The sequence below is a fragment of the Gobio gobio genome (genome assembly GCF_949357685.1).
Source record: "Gobio gobio genome assembly, chromosome: 4".
Taxonomy (NCBI): Eukaryota; Metazoa; Chordata; class Actinopteri; order Cypriniformes; family Gobionidae; genus Gobio; species Gobio gobio.
In genome coordinates this window covers 30341683-30363161 of record NC_137100.1, presented here as the reverse complement: position 1 = coordinate 30363161, position 21479 = coordinate 30341683, and the positions used below count along the sequence as shown (strand labels likewise).

Sequence of the window (21479 nt, the reverse complement as noted above, 5' to 3'; positions counted from 1 at the left end):
TAATTTTGTCTTTATTCATTAAAATGCATTATATCGGCATCATGGCAGCCATAGTCATTACAATTCAAGTCTTATTATAATTGGTAAAACCTGAAATACATTTTTATCATAGTAAAATCTACATAGTCATACCAACGAAAGTATCGTTTAGCGTAAAACATGTTAAAGATTAGTGGACAGGCAGTCGTTTCATTAAATGATAAGCTATTTCCTCACCAAAGCAGTTTATTCAGCGTAGTGAATTGACACCGGTAGGCCTCTTGTCTCCTTCCCTGTGTACCACAGCATTAGCAGCCATTATGCTTTTTTCCTGCCTTCAAGTGGCGTTGGCATGTATGCATATTCAAGATGATCTGCTGAAGTTCAAACTGAGCATCAGAACTGGGAAGGAAGGTGATATAAATGACTTTAAACTTATCATTGTTGGTGCCATGACGGGCTGATCTGAGTATTTCAGAAACTGCTGATCTACTGGGATTTTCACACACAACCATCTTTAGGGTTTATAGAGAATGGTGCGAAAAAGAGAAAATATACCGTGAAAGGCAGTACTGTGGGGAAAATGCCTTGTTGATGTCAGAGGAGAATGGCCAGACTGGTTTGAGCTGATAGAAGGCAACAGTAACTCGACCATTCGTTACAACAGAGGTCTGCAGAAGAGCATCTCTAAACGCACAACACGTCGAACCTTGAAGCAGATGAGCTACAGCAGCAGAAGATCACACCAGGTGCCACTCCTGTCAGCTAAGAACAGGAAACTGAGGCTACAATTCGCAAGGGCTCACCAAAATTGGAATAGAAGATTGGAAAAAATGTTGCCTGGTCTGATGAGTCTCGAATTCTGCTGCAACATTCAGATGTAAGGTCAGAATTTGGTGTAAACAACATGAAAGTATGGATCCATCCTGCCTTGTATCGTCGGTTTAGGCTGGGACAGCGTGTCATGTTCAAATTGCCTCCTCCACGGTCACCAGATCTCAATCCAGACCTTTGGGATGTGGTGGAACGGGAGATTTGGCTTCATGGATGTGCAGCCGACAAATCCGCAGCAGCTGCATGATACTAACATGTCAATATGGACCAAAGTCTCTGAGGAATATTTCCTGCTCCTTGTCAAATCTCTGCCTCGAAGAATGAAGGCAAAAGGGGGTTCGACCCGGTACTATCATGGTGTAACTTAGTGGCCAGTGAGTGTTGGGACCCAGAAAAAAAAAGTGTTTTGAATTTAGTATTTTTTCATGTCATTACATTGTTTAGAGCATAAGAAACAAATGAAAAAAAAAAAAAAAATTTGAAAAATTAAATTATATTTATATGTTATATGTCCTCTGTAGTTGACACCAGGGGGGTATTCCAGAAAGCAGGTTATGTGACATACCCAGGTATGTTTAAGAGTACGTTAGCGGATAACCTAAACTTTCGGTTCCAAAAACGGAGGTAACTTTCAGGGTATGTAAGTAACCATGGCAACTCACTCTCTGAACATAACCGGAGCAGTTTATGTTCCAGGGTTAATTTGCTTAAGAGGTATTATTCAGATGTGTTTTATATAATTAATATAGTTATTAATATAACCAAATTTGTTTCATTTATAATATACAATATTATATGTTAATTCTAAAGAATTAGAATAAAAAATAAGTTTAAATGTTAATTCAATTATTGTCATATCACACATGGATCTGCATTCAATTAATTAGCATCAAACAAACAAAATAATTTTTTAAAGATTACTTATTAAACGAAAAGATGATTGCATAACTACCAAATAGGTGGCGATGTGCACTAAGTAGGTTATGTAAATCACCATTAAACAAAAGAAGAGGAGGAAGTAGAACGGCACGCTTTTTCTTAGCGTCTGTTTCCATGGTGAATCATCGATTCGTAGCTCTGTTGAGAATGTTTCCGGTTAACACACAAAAGGCATACTCTGGGTTGACTGAACTGGACTCAATTTTGGAACCAGCATACCTCGACTAAGCAAGGTTTGGGTTAATCAACCGAGAGTTCAAGGTATATGTGACGGTAAGTTAACCTTGCTTTCTGGAATACCCCCCTGGACATGAAATTGCATGTATAGGCAAAAACAATGGGATTTATCAATTTTTAGGTTTCATTTTGAAACATTTTTTTAAAACAAACTTTGTTTAATGATTATTCTGAACTATGTTATGAAAGATATAATGAAATGCATTGCTATACCATTTTACTTTATGAAATATGTGGGTAAAAAATTGCCATACACTCTAAAAAATGCTAAAAAAGCAATTGGGTAGTTTTAACCCAGTGGTTGGTTTGCTTAATGTTTGCTTAAAACAACCCAATCGCTGGGGTAAAACAACCCAATTGCTGAGTTAGTCCGTTTTTAACCCAGCATTTTTTTAGAGTGTACTTGGATTTTCCCATTCAATGCAATGTATCTATACACTGCATCTAATTTGCATATTAATGTGTTCTTGGTGCAACATGTAATGAAAAAAGAAGTGTAATAATTGGCAACATTTTCATAATATCTAATATTTCATAGGAATATTGATATGTAATTTCTTTCCCTATTCACTTGTTATGTCTCCAAAATGCCTGATAAACATGATTTAAGTCACATTGATGAAATCAATGCCCTGTTTTGTAACAGAAAGTCACATTTTGATTAGAAACCCCATAACATTTTCCTGAGATGTTGATTTATAACAAACAATTTGAAAATTAATCCGATTTAAATTATAATTAAAAAATATTATCATATTTCCATAAGAGTGCTAAGCATTAATGTCAACCATTTTTAAAGACCAAGAAGTTGTTGTCCTGGTGAAACCTCCAAACATTTGGTATCTCTGCAAAGCCCCGAATGTGCTCTTTACAGGACATCCAGACTGTGACATGTTCTGATGTCAGAGAAATTCCCTAAAATATAATGTCCACTACAGTGGACAAAAGTCTATTCGTGGGTCCCAGGAGGATATAGTCCACAAGACAAAATAATAACTGAATTTACTCAAATGAACCATTTCAAACTTTATTTTATACCCTTGAATCGTTATATACCCATCAGTGGGGTGGGCTTGTTACTCAAATAAATTTATTACTCATTACTATTTACTCTTTTCAAAAATAATATTATTACTTTACTTATTACTCCCGGCCAACAGTAGTTACACTAATAGTTACATTACTTTTCCATTACACCCCAAAAAATTGGTAAATGCATAATTTTTGCAGCCTGTGAATATATGAAAATTACAGACAAATGAAGATTACAGCTGACTCAAACTGATGACAAGCCACATTTTTTTTAAACAACTTAGTATTAAAATCTGTAAAAGGGCTCAAGCAGGTAGAACCAACCAAACATGTTGGCAGAACAAAAAAGAGTCCAACAAGCACCAGCTCATTTAATCTGATGATGAAACAAGTTTATTCAGTAGTATGCTATGTATATATCTAATCAATGACCTAAAAACTATTACGATAGATAAAGCCTTAATACCACTAAACAAATTTCATGTGACATTGATACTTTTGTCATCCTTTCTCCCTACAAAATTAAAATAATGGCTGTATTTCCAGCTGCTATATGATGTGAGCTTCTCCATCTTCCGACGAAGCTAGCTTGTTGCGTTGGTGACGTTACGTGCGTACACGCATGGCAACAAATACGAAAATTGATAGGGATGATTGGATTTTTGAATTTCAAATCATTAGTGAATACCATTTTTTGGAGGGTACAGTGCATCCGAAAAGTATTCACAGCACTTCACTTTTTCCACATTGTGTTGTTACAGTCTTATTCCAAAAGTGATTAAATTCATAATTTTTTGACTCAATTCTACAAACAATACCCCATAATGACAATGTGAAAGAAGTTTGTTTGAAATCTTTGCAAATTTATTAAAAGTAAAATATTATTCACATGTAGACTACATAAGTATTGACAGCCTTTCCTCAATACTTTGTTGAAGCTCCTTTGGCACAAATTGCATCATACTCAAAAAAGTATTTTTGAGTATGATGCTACAAGCTTGGCACACCTATTTCTGGGCAGTTTCTCCCATTCTTCTTTGCAGGACCTCTCAAGCTCCATCAGGTTGGATGGGGAGCGTCGGTTCACAGTCATTTTCAGACCTCTCCAGAGATGTTTAATCATTTTCAAGTCTGGGCTCTGGCTGGGCCACTCAAGGACATTCACAGAGTTGTCCCGTAGCCACTCCTTTGTTATCTTGGCTGTGTGCTTTGGGTAGTTGTCCTTTTGGAAGATGAACCTTCGCCCCAGTCTGAGGTCCAGAGCGCTCCGGAGCAGGTTTTCATCAAGGATGTCTCTGTACATGGCTGCATTCATCTTTCCCAGATCCTGACTAGTCTGCCGCTGAAAAACATCCCCACAGCATGATGCTGCCAACACCATGCTTCACTGTAGGGATGGTACTGACAGTGCCTGCGGTTTCCTCCAGACATGACGCTTGCTATTCAGGCCATAGAGTTCAATCTTTGTTTCATCAGACCAGAGAACTTTGTTTCTCATGGTCTGAGGGTCCTTCAGGTGCCTTTTAGCAAACTCCAGGCGGGCTGTCATGTGCCGTCTGGCCACTGTACCATACAGGCCTGATTGGTGGAGTACTGCAGAGATGGTTTTTCTTCTGGAAGGTTCTCCTCTCTCCACAGAGAAACGTTGGAGCTCTGTCAGCGTGACCATCGGGTTCTTGGTCACCTCCCTGACTAAGGCCCTTCTCCCCCAATCGCTCAGTTTGGCCGGGCAGCCAGCTCTAGGAAGAGTCCTGGTGGTTCCAAACTTCTTCCATTTACAGATGATGGAGGCCACTGTGCTCATTGGGACTTGCAATGCTGCTGAAATGTTTCTGTACCCTTCCCCAGATCTGTTCCTCGATACAGTCCTGTCTCGGAGGTCTACAAACAATTCCTTGCACGTCATGGCTTGGTTTGTGCTCTGACATGCACTGTTAACTGTGGGACCTTATATAGACAGGTGTGTGCCTTTCCAAATCATGTCCAATCAACTGAATTTATCACAGGTGGACTCCAATCAAGTTGTAGAAACATCTCAACGATGATCAGTGAAACCGGAATGCGCCTGAGCTCAATTTTGAGTGTCATGGCAAAGGCTGTGAATACTTACATGTGATTTTTTTCATTTTTTATTTTTTATAAATTTGCAAAGATTTCAAACAAACTTCTTTCATGCTGTCATTATATGGTATAGTTTGTAGAATTGAGGAAAAAAATTATGAATTTAATCCTTTTTCAAAAAATTGCTGTAACATAAAATGTGGGAAAAAGTTAAGTAATGTGAATACTTTCTGGATGCACTGTAACTTTAATATTATCACTTAAATTTTACAAGTAATTAGTTACACTATACTAATTACCAGGTAAAGTAATATTATTACTGTAACGTGTTACTATTAAATATTTACTGCACTGATGCCCATGCATTGTTCATTAGGAAAATATTTGTATATTTATTTATTTATTATTAATAAATATTTAAATAAACTTCTGTATGTTTGAACCCCTTTCCAACAGTGACTGTGTGATTTTAAGATCTCAACAAGATGCATTAAAGTCACCATAAAATCGAAATTGACAAAAAAAAAATTTTATAAATTATTTATCCATGCACATCATTATTTTTATGAAATCCATGCACCTCCGTAATCTGTAATCAAACTAAGTTCCCCTCACTCTTGCAACAACATCTCTTCTCTGATGATGTGTTTATTGGTGCGAGGACGGGACGCAAGCCGTTTTACTCGGATGTACGTCACTATAAGGAAAAAAAGAATATTGCAACTTCCGTTCCAGAAGTTCCACCCGTCCAGAGCAGGATGTGTACATTTTTCACATTTTGTTCATATACATTTTTTTTGCCGTTCAGATGCTACACAAGATATTTACTTTTCCCAAAAGACAATAAGGACAGTTTACCCCAATCATCCAATTAACAGAGTAAAAAAAATAAATAAATAAAAAAAAAATGTATATATATAACATATTCTGCAAGACAAGAACCATTTTCTAACAGTTATTTTGTTTTAAATTGACTTGACCAATTTGCGTGCCCAATTAGGCCAACAACGTGATCAAGCACCTGACCTGTGAATGTAATGGCCTGAACATGAAACCCTTTTTGCAGGCACAAAAAAGTGAATTAATACAACTGTGCAAGAAATCCATAATGAGTCTATAGATTAGATATGAAGCTGTCCGTGAGTTTTACAATTACTTATTTGTTGTACTAACTTAGAGTTTCAATTGCACTCAATTGTATATTTTAAGTCCCATTAGAGTGGGCTATAGGAAATAGTTGTCTGCCTTTGTTCACGTTGAGATGGAGAGGGTGTGGCGGGGAGGTGTGGGTCCTGTCAGAGTCTCAGTGATTTGAGTGCCCTTGGAGGCTCTGTCCATACAGCGGGAATAACCAGACATTTCACTGGACAGATGTCCCATCATTACTCACAACATTGAAACTATTGGCTGCCTGTCACAGAGCTGCAGTGAAAGAGAAGCCGATTGGGGTCTCGGTGGACAGTTCACAGACTCAACGTTGAGTCTATACATAATTACCACTATAAACCTCAATCAAACCTGACAGAAAGCTCAAAAAGAGACTAAATGAAATGTAATTAAATACAAGAGCATGACAATATATACAATGTATTTTTCCTCTTCTGTACCATGTTCTTTGCATAAGGCATTCATTTGAAACTGCAGTATCTGTACTACAATAAAGTACAAGTATTTAGATTAAACAGATGAATGTCATTATTCCTTGTCTGAAAGACTTTGCTTACAAGTGACCTTTTGTGTGTGTGTAACCTACTACTTGTTTTCTCTCTGAGATTAATCTCTTAATAATACTTAAACTCATTTGTAAATTGCTGGGGATAACTGTGTTTTCTAAATTAATAATGTCACATTTTAAATGATTAGGGAGTGAAAGTACCACCCAAATTGAGTGGTTGACTGGAGAGATTTAGTTGCTGTCATAATACTCCGTTTATGGTTTCTTGGATCTTCGAACTGGAACATTTACTGGCTTTATTTTGTCCTTCAGTTCAGTATAAAACAACTTTTGAGCTCCACATATAAACCACAGTCTAGTGATACTAGTATGGTTCACTTAACCCACAGAAAATGTACATGCCTATCTTTCTCCATTGAAAATCAACACTTTTTAAAAAATAAATTCCACTTTGAATTAGAGGTATTTGCATGTTTTAAACACATTTATGAATGCAAAAATGAATGAACACCCAAAATAATCTTTATTCCTTATCTCTCCTTTTACATTTTCTGTTCTCTCCCATTACTGAATTAGGTTACACTTTATTTTAAGGTGTCATTGTTACAGTGTATTGATATATTTAAGTACTGAGTAATATTAATTAACTACATGCACTTACTATAGGGTTAGGGTAGGATTAGGGTTTGGTTGAGGGTTATTATGCATAATTTACTGTTATTACTATGGTAAGTACATGTAACGTGTAACAAGGACACTGTAAAATAAAGTGTTACCCTGAATTATCTTTCGTTGAGTGGATTTGATCAGTACATTTTTAAATGTATACGCATATTTATATAATTTCAAAAAAATTAAACAATCTGATTTTTATATAGGCTTTGGTTTCATTCATTTCCTTTAATTACATCCAGCTATTTGTTTCTTTGCTGGTTGGTTTGTTTTTTTATGCTTATTTAATCTATGCTTATCGTAAAGGCAAACAATTGTATCAAACTGTAAAAATAAAGTATTATAGTTGTTTTCACCGTATTCTCTTTGTATTGTTCATATCCATTTACTTTGATGTCAATCAGTGACAGAAAACATAAATAATTGTATTAGCATTTGTGTTGTCCTCCCACTCCCCTTGGTGTGAATTCCCCTCGCCATGCACAGACTGCACGCTGCATTATCGTCACCTTGAAATTTCATCTGCTATTTTCCAATTAAAAGCTTAATAGCCCTGGAAACGGAGTTCATGTGGTGAAGTTTACCGTGGCCCCCAGTTCTCAAAGTTGTGCAGCCGGGATCCCATTACGTGCTTGAATAAACCCATTTAGGAACAGAAACGGGACTCGAGGGTGCCCGGTGTTGAGTTTCACTGGACTTTAAAAGCGATGGGCATCATTTTAAAAAAAGGTGTGCTGCAATTTACACCCTACATCGCGCGCCAAATTGCATTTAAAGTCTGTGTGTGTTTACTGTGTGCGCAAAACAAAATAGGCCTGTTTAATGTAGATGACATCGCCTATAGTTCACTTGATTCAATTCATTTTTCCCCCTCTTCAATCTGATCCTTCCAGAACTCATTTGGTACAAATCCAAATGATATTGCCCAATTAACTCGCATGCATGTCGGACTATTCAACATTTTTCATGGGAATAAGTTAGGAGCTCATTCAAATGCAAACCACCATATTATTGTCGCCTGTGTTTAATTCGAATTCACAGCGTGTGGTTAAACTAAATACCAAAGCGGTTGTAGGATTTTCATGAAAAGCGCACAGCAGTTCTGGGAATTCTTTTCTACATTCCCACTTAATTTTTGAAATTACTGCGCTCCTAAGAGCCTCATATGTTGAAAAAAACAAAAAAACTGTGAAAATTATGGTGGATTATTATTATTAAATTCCCTTTAGTTTTTACGCAATTTTATTAGCCGTAGCCTATAAAAAATCAATTAGAGAGTTGATTTCAAATAATGCGCATTATTAAATTAGGCTACTTTTATGGTAGTCGACGTTTTGGGATGAATTACTGTCAATAGCCTACACTTCGATAGTCTATTTCGCTAAATGTGTTAAAGTTTGTCTAATGCAGCCGATTTGATTCTGAGAGAGGCAACTACTTTTTAAGCAGAACATTGTTTGTGGTTTAGCCCACTTGTGTTATGTAAATGCATAATAAAATAATAATTTACAACAGTAGCCTATATGCTTTTTGTTGATGCATCATCCTATAGACAGATCCGAGCCAGTCAATTTGGTTACAAACTTTTGAGACGCCTTCAACCTTTTTTTGGAGGTCTCCAAGTTTGAACAGATCAGACATAATTCCCACGCTGCTTAAAAACACTAAAATTGTATGCTGTTAGTATTAAAAGGTTGCACATCGGCAAGAGATTGCTCCAAACTCGAGTTGTAATTAGAAATTAGAAAAAAAGCGAGACTTCCTCCCTCCATCCAGTGTCAGGGGAATGGAAATCGCTCGTGACAGGGATGTGAGAAATAGAAGTTACTCGTTAGTGCGTGTCAGATTGCCTGATGCACTTCTTTATTGCGGGGCGAAAGGTGGATCCTCGTCTTAAAGAGTCAACACCTCTCATCGCGAGTGTAGCGAGCAGCAGAGGGGCTTGATCTCTTGACTGTACTTGACAGCACTCTTCTCTACTGCTTATCTGATGCACTTGCGCCTCTGGCACCTCTGGAAACAACTTGAGAAATGAATGGCTACGGATCGCCCTACCTCTACATGGGGGGCCCGGTGTCCCAGCCGAGAGCGCCCCTCCAGAGGACCCCCAAATGTGCCCGCTGCAGGAACCACGGGGTGCTCTCCTGGCTGAAAGGGCACAAGCGTTACTGCCGTTTTAAGGACTGCACTTGCGAGAAATGTATTCTAATAATCGAGCGGCAGCGGGTCATGGCGGCTCAGGTGGCGCTGAGACGGCAGCAGGCGAACGAGAGTTTGGAGAGTTTGATCCCGGAGTCACTGAGAGCACTGCCTGGCATCACGGTGGGGAGAGAGCAGAACCCAAATAACCCACGGTCAAGCGACATAGACCTGCGCTGGAGCACAGAGACAGTGACCCCTAAACCACCGCAAGGTAATAAGTAACTCAATGTTTTAGACATTTTACTCCGGTTTTAGCAACGCCGAAGACGCGTACGCGTTTTGCATGTTGGAAAGGTTAATTGAAATTAATCGTTTTATTTTAATAATTACAATTTTCTCATTATTTTTTTTATTGTTGTTTCAAAACTAGGCCATTATTTAAAAAAAGCTTAGCCTATATAAAATATGATAAACGATATCACGACTGGGGTTAAAACCACAATACTTTTTAAACAGGCCTAATGCCACGTTATGTTAGCAACAAAAGCTACAAGCATTATTATTTCAAATATCTTACAAAAATAATCTTTGCACTAAGCATCAATCTTACTGATCGAGACAGCATGATAAAGCATAATGCGGGCGTGTTTGTTTCCTGGAATTATCGCCTTTTTTCCTGACCCGGAAAAATAAACTCATAATAAGTAGGCATATTGTTATTAATTTTGTTCTTATACAATATATAATATATATTTATGAATTATGGTTGTTCCTGATATTTTAACCATCGCAAACACGTTTATTGAACGTATAGCCTAGCCTACTTTTTTCCACGTGAGATTAAAAATAGCTAGGCTGTACATCCCTGAAAGTTCTAAATTATCTAGTCAAGAAATGATATATATATATTAGAATATAAATATTTTAGACAATCAGACAAAGTCGAACTGGGGTTTGTTTAGGTGATGAACTTTATAGTTTGAAAGTTTATATTCTGCGACTGACAGTGTGCACATCACGGGTAGGACAGACCCTGCCGGTCCTTTCGGGGGAGGTCAAGCTGAAATGCAAAGATGTCCAAATGAATGTAAAACGTTTCTAAAGTAATCCGTTTTCAAAACTGTATAGTGAAGTGGAATCGACATTAGATTTCTCAGTGCCACCGCGTCAGCGTTTTTATGTGAACAGTTAATAAAGTCGCCCATTATAAATCACAGGAGTGCTGACAGGTCAATAACCTGAATGTTGCACTTTATAGTCTTCAGAATCGGACAGTGTTTGAGTAGGTAGAGTGAGCCAGAATTTTAGCTGGACGGCTTCCACTTCAGTCATTCTGTATGAAATGCCAGTAAATTGTCAGACCGTAAAATATTTCAATTAAAATGTAGTAATTTATCTTTTAGACTGGTGGTTTCATAATCATTTTTTTATCATAATGCATCTTAATGATTTTAATGTAGCTTCAGCATCACTTTATTACCATCTTTTGATATGCAGTATGTTCATGAAGTCCATGCTTGTGTGCGTGTGTTCTCCAGACCTAAATGAGGATCTGTCTGGTGAGCAGTCTGGTGGAGAGAACGGAGGTAGTGCCAGTGACAGAGAACCAGAACCAGCCAGCTCCCCTGAGGAGTCTAAACCTAACTTGTGTTGCACCCCTGACACCTCAGACCAAACTCCCCAGCTTGAGGATTCCCGCTTTAGCCTGTCTAAATCCTGCACTGAGCCAGAGCCCAAAGCTGACAACCCCAAATACTCTCCTGAGCCCAACCTCCTCATCGAAGGCCTCTCAGGCTCTGTATCTCTGCCTTTCAGTCTGAGGGCCAACCGACCTCCACTGGAGGTCCTGAAGAAGATCTTCCCAGCCCACAAGCCAGCAGTCCTGGAGCTCATCCTGAAAGGCTGCGGTGGGGACCTGGTTGGAGCCATCGAGATCCTGCTGTCCAGCCGTTCCACAATAAAACCAGAGAAGATCCTGTCTGAGAACGCAGATGCCCTGGTTCTCCCGTCAAACGGCCACCTTTTTGAGCACCCGCTGAGCTCTTACCCTGTCTCGTCTTCCAAGTGGTCAGTCGGTTCGGCCTTCCGTGTTCCCGATTCCCTGCGCTTCTCCTCAGAGCCTTCTGGTGGAGTGGTACCAGGCCCTCTTAGCATGCCGCTACAGCACGGCTTCCCCCAGCCACCTCGATACCCCCTCATGCTGAGGAATTCGTTGAGCCGTGGCCAAGCCGGGCCCTTCATGCACAACGATGTGACTCTGTGGAATACCATGACTTTACAGCAACAGTATCAGCTGCGCTCACAGTATATCCCGCCATTCTCAGGCCCTTCAGCCGGAGTGATCCGCAGCTCGCCGCTCCTCACCAGCAGACCCACCGAGGAGCATCGAATCAGCATCCAGGAGGAGAGCTGCCCTGTCATTGCCAAACAGAGCATGTACGCTGCAGATGAGGAGTATGATGAAAGATCTGACTCCTCAGACTCCAGGATCCTGAATACTTCCTCCTAACTTCTGCTCACTCCAGCGCTTTCAATAGGAGGATGGGAAACAAGCACTGAAATGTGTTTCAAATGAAATGATACAAAAAAGACACTGCTCGTCTAGGAGCGCAATGAAAAGATATACAGTGCATTACTTGAGGTATTGTATTTCTACCAGATCTGAGGTTGTTGTGCCAACTTAATCATGTGTGGAATAACATTAGCTTTAATTTTGGGGGGAAGGAAATCATTAAGGTACTATCATTTGACCAAAAAGTCTGAATAACTTAATATATTTGAGCACAGCTAGTGATCTCTATTTCCACTTTGCATGAAATGTACCATAACAATTTATTGTAAAAAAAAAAAATATTCCAGCAGTCCTGCATGTAAAAGTATGGCAAATAAACCTTCTATGAACTGTTATTGTCATTGTGTTTACCTGAAGCAAACATATACATGTATTAGATGTCTGCAAAACATTTATTATTTTCAAATAAAGAAGAAAAAACAGGTAATAAATAAATTTGGCTTGGATTTGTTTAGAACGCAGAATATACCTTCAAAGAAAAAAACGAAATTAAGTAGCAACTCTTTAGAATGAAAAAATAAAAGGCATGTTTTTTTTTAGAATATGGAATATCCATTCAGAGAAAGAAAGAAAAAAAGCCCAGACATAATTCAGTAGCAACTGTAAAATGTAAAACTTCAAGGAATACATTACCTTCTCGTCTCGCATTTGATCCACTACCAATTTAGCCCACCTCCTGCAAAGAACATTTATTCATATCTGGATAGTTTTTTAGTGTATAATAATCATACCACTATTACTAACAAATGACCCAGTCGTCATCTGTCTCTTTATTTCGTTTTAAACCAATCATACATAATTAAACTACATTTGCTGTTTATTATCTGTAGGCTTACGTTATTTATGTCAATGTGATTATAAAATGAACACAACAGGGTATTTTAACAGGCTATCTGGAGCAAAGTATTTTCAGTGGATCAAGTTATTTGCGTTTATCAATGACGAAATGAGCTGTAAAAATGAGCTAACTGCGCCATCTAGTGGACCTTTTTAACAATAGACAATTTTGTCCCACTACTGACCCAAAGAAGGAAAAACCCTTTCAAAAATATGGCCGATTCCTGTTTAGTAAGTTATTATTCGTAAATACGTAACCAACATTAAAGACTAATAGGCTATGTTTCACGCTTTAAAAAAAGGGGTTATCGAAAAACCCCTTGTTTTGCTATTGAAGAACTTTTAGGCTAAGTGAACATTTCTTTAAAATAACTCGTTTTCTTAGTGTGAAGAAAATTGTATCAATCTAAAGAACCCCCTTTCCACTATAAAGAGCCTTTTGTACAATGTAAAGGTTCCGTGGTTTTTAAAGGTTCTTTATGGACGAGTGTTCGATTAGAATTCGATTTTACGGGAAACATAAAAACAAATTATTTTAAAATCATTCACGGCGAATATCGTTCTCCATATTAAAATGATTGCAGCATCTGTCAAATTAAATAATTAAATTATTTAATATTAGACTAAAAGTGCTCTGCGTGCAAGAATTCCTCCCTATGAAAACTTCGATAATGACTCAATACTGTCACCTTGTGATCGTGTACAAAATAAGTCATGACGTCATACAAGTTTTGTTATAATTTGCTATCTCTGACAAGTTAATTAGCCTATGCAAATGTCAAACAGAACATTACTCAGCGTCTGAGGTGGGCTGCTGAAGACGTAGGCCTACTCGATCAAATTAATAGCCTATAGGCCTATTCATAGCCTAGTCTAGATTTAGAACTGAAAAACCTGCAGTGGATATTTAGTGACTTGTTGCTTGTTTAAGACGCCCTGTTTAGGTTTCATGGTGTTTATAAAAGTATGCGATGCTAAACCAGCGGTCGCTCGAGCGTGCAGGTGTTGCAGTTCTATTTAACACATCTGTTGACTTAACCGAGCGACAGCTTTTAATGTTGACATTTGAATCTGTGCCTCTAAGTCAACATGGCCCTGTGTTCTCATACACCAACTGGGCAGACAAATTATGAGTGGTTAGGCATTCAGCAGGTTGTTGCACGTGTTACCAATCAATCAAGCGTCTTCAAATGCTAATTAACATAACAGGGATTCAGGGAACTCACAAATCTCCTGTCTCTACACTCCGATCAGGTTACATTGCAGTGAACATCCTGAATGTGACACACCCTGAACCAAACCAGAAGCTCGGACGCGATGGGGTTTATTGTCACATAGGCTATTGTAAATAAATATCCTCGAACGTCCATGATGGACCTGTATTTTACTGTAATAGAAAGTAGCTATTGTATGTATAACATGAATCATAAACAATGCAGGCTGCTGACATAAAGCCCTCATTTCCCAACACAAGATAATCTGCAAACAAGCATCCTACATATGGGAGATATGAAAATGTATTTTCTGCGGAATAAAACAACCACTCGCGTATAGCATGGCCTCTTTTATGATCTAGCCTATAGGCTAAAGCTCACTAAATAATAAACACACTCCGATTTTTTTTCTCCATTTGGCATTGTCATATGCGTTTAGAAAAAGGCAACAGAGAAGATCAAAGCATTCCACGTGGGGAAATTGCACCCTGGGTAGCAGTTTGGTTTGCTGGCCGTAACCTTGCTAATAAATTAAGAGGAAAGAAGGGCTAGTGGCGAAGCTGCACCTGCACGGCAAACATCTTCACCACATGTGAGTAACAGAGATGACGGGGCAAGACCACAGACAATTAGGGCCAACCAAAATCACCCTAGAAATACCATCCTGCTCATAAACAAAAATGTGTTGCCAAATTCAATGAGATAATTTAGGATCTATTTTCTAAACCCATCATTTTTGTAGTTGTTTGTTTTTTAAATGCATAGGCCTAGCATATGGAAATTATCTCATTGGATTTGGCAACATATTTTTGTTTATGAGCAGGATGGTATAATATAAATATATAGGCTAAAAAAAATAGACGAACGATTTCCCATCAGCTAGCCTTTTTATTTTTTCGCGAACGGAAACGAGACTCGATTGTCTTGTAGCTACCTGGGTGTCGATTATTCAGCTCGCGCGAAATAAAAAATAGATTTTTTTTTTTTTTTAAAGTCAAACCACATAAAACCCTAAATCAATTGAACGGATAGCATATAGGCCTTATTTATTCCATTGTTTCCCAGTTCTTCTCCCGGAAGCACCAACAGTGCACATTTTGGATGTTTCCATTAATATCTGACTATTTATGGAGTCTAACAAGATGATGAGTTTAAAATCGGGTGTGTTTTATTATTAAGAGTTTTTGAAAATTGGTGTGCCTCCGGGAACAGGGTTGGGAAACACTCGTTTTCATTTGTGATGAGATGAACATGCGCCATTAATTATTTTAAACGGTTTTTTAACGGACAACATTTTTTTTAATTCCATTGCTACATGCAAATTGATAAGGCCAGATATTAAAACATAACCAGACATTTCTTTATTCGCAACAAATGACGCAGCCTAAATTTGTTGCTCGTCTTGCAGCCAGCCTCACTCTCTCGTGCACGTCCCGCATATGCTGCTGTCTGGAGAGATTCTTTAGTGTCAGTTGATTTCACTTTGTTTTGAGAAACATCACACATGGTAGGTCGATCGGGACAAAGAGAATTGTGTTGTGTGTATCGGTCCCGCATGCTTAGTCAATGTTTTTTAAGTAACGCTTGTTGTGTCAACTGTCATATCACGCTCAATCTTGAAAAGTTGAAAACAGTGTTTAAATGCATCCCCGAAGGGTTGTGCATTGTCAACAGCAACTCAGAAAGATATTAATTTGTGTAACAAGAGATCTAGTGTCTTGTTAACAGCCAAACTCATTTGTCAGGCAACCGCTTCTAATTATTAAAATTGCAACCCAATTGGGCATATGAATAAAGACAAGTCTCTTAAACAAATGAGCAATTACAAACAAACATCTTTTCAAAGTTTTAAGACAATCGTTCAAAAATGTAACAAAAAAATAGCCTACTATTTATAGGCTTCGGGCCTGCCCATTTATATCTTAAAGCAAACAAACAAAAACACACCTGTATGGCAACGCTGTTAGGTGCATTTGAATAAAAATGAAAATTCATCGCCAGTTTTTGCATTCACCAAAAGCAATTTGAATATTGTCAATTAGTGGTTACTTTAGCCACTGCAAGCGCATTAACGAAATATAACAACGCAACTTGCAAATACGCGTTTGCTATAATTACATAAACATCATAATTCAGATGTCAAGCAATTTAAATAAATGTATCCTTTACGAAATATGCAGTGTTTATTCTTTTCGTTAAGTGTTACGTTTGTAATCTATTTTCTTTGATCAAATATTATAAATATCACTCACTGTCGTTTCTGAGCGGGAAAACAATTGAATGTAATATAGGCTATAGTAGGCTAAGTCAGTCTTAGCAATAAATGATTCAGTAATAAGACGGGACATGGAGTGAAACTGTAGGCATATTAAACAGCTGAGTCCCCACTGCCCTCCGTGATTAATTGATGGTTTCCTAGAAATGTTTTATTTGTAACTTCACTCCGTTAAGAACTTCGTTTAGCGAGCGATTCAATTCTAGCCAATTGGGGAGCTCCGTTCACATCGAGCCAATGGGGATGTACTGTCACACGCCGTCTCCTGATTGGCTCTCTGCGAGCGGAGCTTCCCCATTGGCTGTGCCAGGTTTGCTGCGCTGATCTTAGAGTTGAAAGGAAGAGAGACTCTCACCACACATTTCAGTGACAGATCAGGTAGTCTAAATGTTGCTCACTGACACATTTTTGAAGGTGGCCTAATTTACTTTGGAGGTGCGCATCTTATCTCTGGGAGAGGAGAAAACTCTAGTGCTATAAAGACCGTTGGATATTCACTCATTCGTTTATTGGACTGCTTTGGCAAGGTAAGTGTCTAAGGAGGTCGGAATGCTATAATTGATATTTATAACACTGGCCATTTAGATAACATTTTAAAGATACTGTAAAAACATGCGTTTAATTGTTGCTTTTTTTAAAAGTAAAATCAACCGTGATAAGTTTATTAAATTATTTAAACCGGATTTACTGGGGCAAATCTAATTTGATTCAAAGGAGAATTACAATAATTAATTGACACGCTAAAAATGAATGAGAAATATTTCTATTTATTATAGACTTACTTAAAATAATTTAGGTCCTGCTTTCTTCTGGGCAGCATCTATTTAGGCTACACGCGTCCTGAAAATGACGGATCTCTCGGGCACGGAGTTTGAGATCGACGTGGAGGGCCTGGAAACGGAGAGCGATGATCAGGTGGTGTTCACCGGCACCGGCGAGGACGACGCGGGGACCAAAGACGATGACAAACCCAGCCGCTTAAACCTCGGCTCTGGAGACCAGCGCAAACTGAGCCGCACTCCGAAATGCGCTCGCTGTAGGAACCACGGCGTAGTGTCTTGTCTTAAGGGGCACAAGCGATTCTGCCGATGGAGAGACTGCCAGTGCGCAAACTGCCTTCTGGTGGTGGAGAGACAGCGCGTAATGGCTGCTCAAGTGGCCCTGCGGAGACAGCAAGCGACAGAGGTGAGTGCGCGCAAATGTATTGTCGTCAATATCAAATCGAGGAAACAAAATGTAAGGGCGTAAGTGAAACAAAAAGGTGAACATGCAGACTTTTCTGAACGTAGTCAGTCAGATCAAAAGATTACTGCATTGCTTAAGTAAAAAGGTTATTTTTTTAAAAAGCAAAAATGTCATGTATTATTTTAGGACAAAAAGGGAATATCTGGCAAGCAAATACCAGTGGAAAGACGAAGTATCTATCAGCGACACATCCGTCCATCGACCATGCTGGCAAAAAGTATTTTAGAAGGTGGGTAAAAAATAAATGAACCAAACTGCATGCACAAATTGAGAACTCTTCCTCGCTTCTTATCAAGATTGATCTGACTTTTCATCCTTTTCCCCTTCTTTTTTAAAACTAATTGTTACTCCTCTTTTCTCCTCTTCTCTCAGCCTTTCTTGGACTTCTGTCCATTTCAAATTAATTCACTTGGTTCCTCTCTGGATATGTTCATGGTGTAAGCTTCTTTTTATATACAGCATGTTTAACTTATAATATTATCACATCTAATATAAAACAGTTAAAAATAAAATACAATTTGAATTGTAGAAATTCTTAACATTAAATCAACAGAAGAAATGTGACATAAATCTGCTCTGTTGTTCTATATATAAATTGAACCAAATTTATCTTCATTCACAGGATATCGTCCAGTGCAAAATGACCCATTTCTAGGTGGCAGCCCCGCTTTGCCCCCACCTCTGAGCGACCGCATGAGGAAGAGACGAGCCTTTGCCGACAAGGAGCTGGAGACTATCATGCTGGAGCGAGAGTATAAAGAACGGGAACTTCTCGAGTCCAGCCAGCCCTTCCTTCCTGGCAATATGGTCCATGCTGCCGAGTATAACTCCTATAAGACAGCCTTCTCATCCTCCTCGGCCCCATCCACGGTTGAACCTTCTCCCAAAGATCTCTGTGGCTTTCTGCCTGGCTGTCTGGATCTCTCCCTGCAGTATGCTGCCACAGGTGGGACGACAGCTAACGTGGAGCTCATCTCCTCCAACGTCAGCGTAGCGACCACCTATCGCCAATACCCGCTCTCACCGCGCTTCGTAATGTGGCCGCGGGGCAGCAGCAGTATTGGCGATGCCCTGTTATACCAGCAGTGCCTCTTGAACGCCACCGCAGTCCAGAACTTGAAACCTGGAGCTGTTTGGGATCCAAAGATGATGAGCTCCACCGAGAGCCACCCACCAGAGCACGAGGCAGCCGCGTCCAGGCTTGAGGGCTCTCGAGTGGCTTCAGAGCCCTGTGACCTCCAGGCGGGGCCCAGAGAGGCTCAGACAGGACTCGGCCAGAACGGAAGTGCCCGTTCGGCCTTCTCGCCTCCTAAGAGGGCGTATGGACAAGCTTTCCCAAATGTACCTCCACATGCAGCACACGAGCATGTGATCAACAACATGAGCAAAGACGCTGCCAAGCACACACTGTCCATGAAGCTCAACTCCTTCCATTCCCTCATACAGCAGACACTCAATGACAAGAATCCAGAGATGAATGGGCCGTACTGTAAGGAACTGCTGGAGGAAGCGGCGAAAAAGTTCAGGGAGGGTACAACCAAAGACACAGTGGGACTCAAAAGCTCAGAAAGAGCGGGAAAGGACTTTGTAGCAAAGCCATGGAGCACAAAGGTCAGCACAGGAGAGGCTCTGTCGTTCTCAGTGGAGGCCATATTAAAAAGACCTGCGCTTTCTTTAAATCGGACATCCCAGTAAGGCTTCCTGTTAATAAAATTTAATAATTTTAAAAGTACATGCTTGCTTTATACTGATTGTATATTTATTCACACACACATTTGGACATTTGAGAAAAATAAATGTCACAAAAAATTATCCTAGCATTAATCTAAGCATAATTTTTTTTCCCCACTGTATATAAAAATGTACATACCATTTCAGACATGCATGTTGTACATTATAATACATCATAATGTGTAGATTATTTAAATGTTAATTTTGCTACTTTAAAAGTGTCAATAAAATGAAATTTTTACACATTTTAAGATGTCCCATGTTCCGACCTTACTTTGTCATTGTGATATTATTTTGACAGAAAAGTAATTGTTTATATTAATCAAAGATTTATTCAAGGCAACAGAACGAGAAAAAAACAAGTAAAAAAAAACGTCATCAGTTAATTTAAAATGTGAATACAAAGAGATATAAAAAATATAGCAAACAATTGCTGCTTGAGACGTTCTAAAATCCTAGATTGTGGCTTTTCCAGAGCAACAACAACACTCTTTGTTACAGTCCAGAGTCAATGTAAATATGTGCAAATACCGTAACTACATAAATGGGATTCTAACTCTGCTTAATTCTGGACGACGATGAGATTTTTGTGTACATTGTTAGAGAGGCAACAATTTACACTGGCCATTAAGTTTTTTAACTAGTAGTAAGTGTGTTTATCTAAAAGGATAAATGATTTTGTTTACTTATTCCACTTTTATGTGCAAATATGGAGCACCTGCTAAAGACATTAATGGTCTACATGTATCACAGATGTCGTTGAAGGAAACATGAGAGGTCCATAAATTGTGAAATACCTTTTACAATTCACTCTTTTTAAAAAAAAATTTTTTTTACATTTAGCTTTATCTGACGTCAGATTATGCTGTTCCGACTGTAAACGCAACAATTGTATTCTGAAGATGACCGATTCACAGAATAAAAAAAAAGTGACAATTAAAGGGAGAAAAAGAAATGTAACAAATTATACTTTTTAAGGCTCGAGTCTGATTCCATTCTATCATGTGAAATAAACCCTGAGCGTTATTTTAGTCTGCCTATTAAAGTGAAATTTCCAAACTACATATGAAATAATTGTAAATGGACCTAATAAATGTTAGCTTCGACATTATGGCTTAAATGCTCGTTGCACAGTTCACTGGAATCATTTCTGGCTTCAAATGGAGCAGGGAAAAGTCTCTTAGAAAAAAAACCTCTGCATGATATCTCCTAAAACGACTGAGAATAGCGTGAAATTACAGATTGACTACAGCTGTTCTGTTTTTTTAGGAAGAATGTAGATCCTGGTAAGACAATCAAGAAACGATCACATTGTCGGTATCGCTAGAAGGGTCTGTGCTCATTTTACCTGTTATCTCTTCACTTATTTACTGTAAACATTTTCTGTAAATACCCGTACAATGTGGAAAAGGGGTCAGAAATTATACAACAGTAGAAGCTTTTGAGTTCAAATATACTGAAGCCAATGAGGGTCGATTGTAACAGTAGGACGCTGGATCTGCTGGTGTCATCAAGACTGATGAGCCCTGTTCCCATAGTGTCAGATTTAGCACATTAGCAAAGTGCCATCACTAGCATTGCCAGCATGTTTGCTCGGTTCCTTTTACTAGACCCTTATGTCAGTTAACCTGTCTGTTGCAAAACACATGCGGAAGGCAGGTCAGATCCACATTTATATTTCCTTAAGCAGAGTTTGGGAGTATGTGACAATGCGGTTTATGTGAAACAAGCAGTTTTGTCTTTCAATACTAACATTTTAAAGAGATCAGATTGGTGAGATTGAGATAACAAAATCTGATTTTGTTAACAGATAAGACAAAAGATATTTAAAAATAGCTTTTACCTGAGAATGCAAGCAATCTTTTAAGCATACACCTCATAGTTAGATTTATGCTTAAAACTAAACTAAAATCTATAGTTTTAGATTAATTTATAATGTATCTTGTTGAAAAAAAAAACTGATTAAGAACATGTTTTGTGCAGCGTCGATAAAACTATGTAAAAGGCACTTCTGTTCATTTGCATGGCTGCACA

At 38.6% G+C, this 21479-nt stretch overlaps 2 protein-coding genes across 2 annotated transcripts; both read left to right on the top strand.

Moving 5' to 3' along the window:
* Positions 1-9284: 9284 nt before the first annotated feature.
* Positions 9285-12546, top strand: dmrt3a (doublesex and mab-3 related transcription factor 3a). The gene is made up of 2 exons (XM_079814413.1): positions 9285-9842; positions 11110-12546. The coding sequence occupies exons 1-2, from the start codon at positions 9461-9463 to the stop codon at positions 12078-12080; spliced, it is 1353 nt and encodes a 450-aa protein (XP_079670539.1). The 5' UTR covers positions 9285-9460; the 3' UTR covers positions 12081-12546.
* Positions 12547-16822: 4276 nt separating this feature from the next.
* dmrt2a (doublesex and mab-3 related transcription factor 2a) lies at positions 16823-20562 on the top strand. Its single transcript, XM_079814133.1, has 4 exons — positions 16823-16996; positions 17287-17654; positions 17841-17943; positions 18337-20562. The coding sequence occupies exons 2-4, from the start codon at positions 17316-17318 to the stop codon at positions 19407-19409; spliced, it is 1515 nt and encodes a 504-aa protein (XP_079670259.1). The 5' UTR covers positions 16823-16996; positions 17287-17315; the 3' UTR covers positions 19410-20562.
* The last annotated feature ends 917 nt before the right edge of the window (positions 20563-21479 follow it).

Coding starts and splice junctions, on each gene's coding strand:
- dmrt2a (XM_079814133.1), top strand. CDS start 17,316: ATGACGGATCTCTCGGGCACGGAGTTTGAGATCGACGTGGAGGGCCTG. Junction 17,655..17,840: donor GGAGACAGCAAGCGACAGAG/GTGAGTGCGCGC, acceptor GTATTATTTTAG/GACAAAAAGGGAATATCTGG. Junction 17,944..18,336: donor GGCAAAAAGTATTTTAGAAG/GTGGGTAAAAAA, acceptor CTTCATTCACAG/GATATCGTCCAGTGCAAAAT.
- dmrt3a (XM_079814413.1), top strand. CDS start 9,461: ATGAATGGCTACGGATCGCCCTACCTCTACATGGGGGGCCCGGTGTCC. Junction 9,843..11,109: donor GACCCCTAAACCACCGCAAG/GTAATAAGTAAC, acceptor TGTGTTCTCCAG/ACCTAAATGAGGATCTGTCT.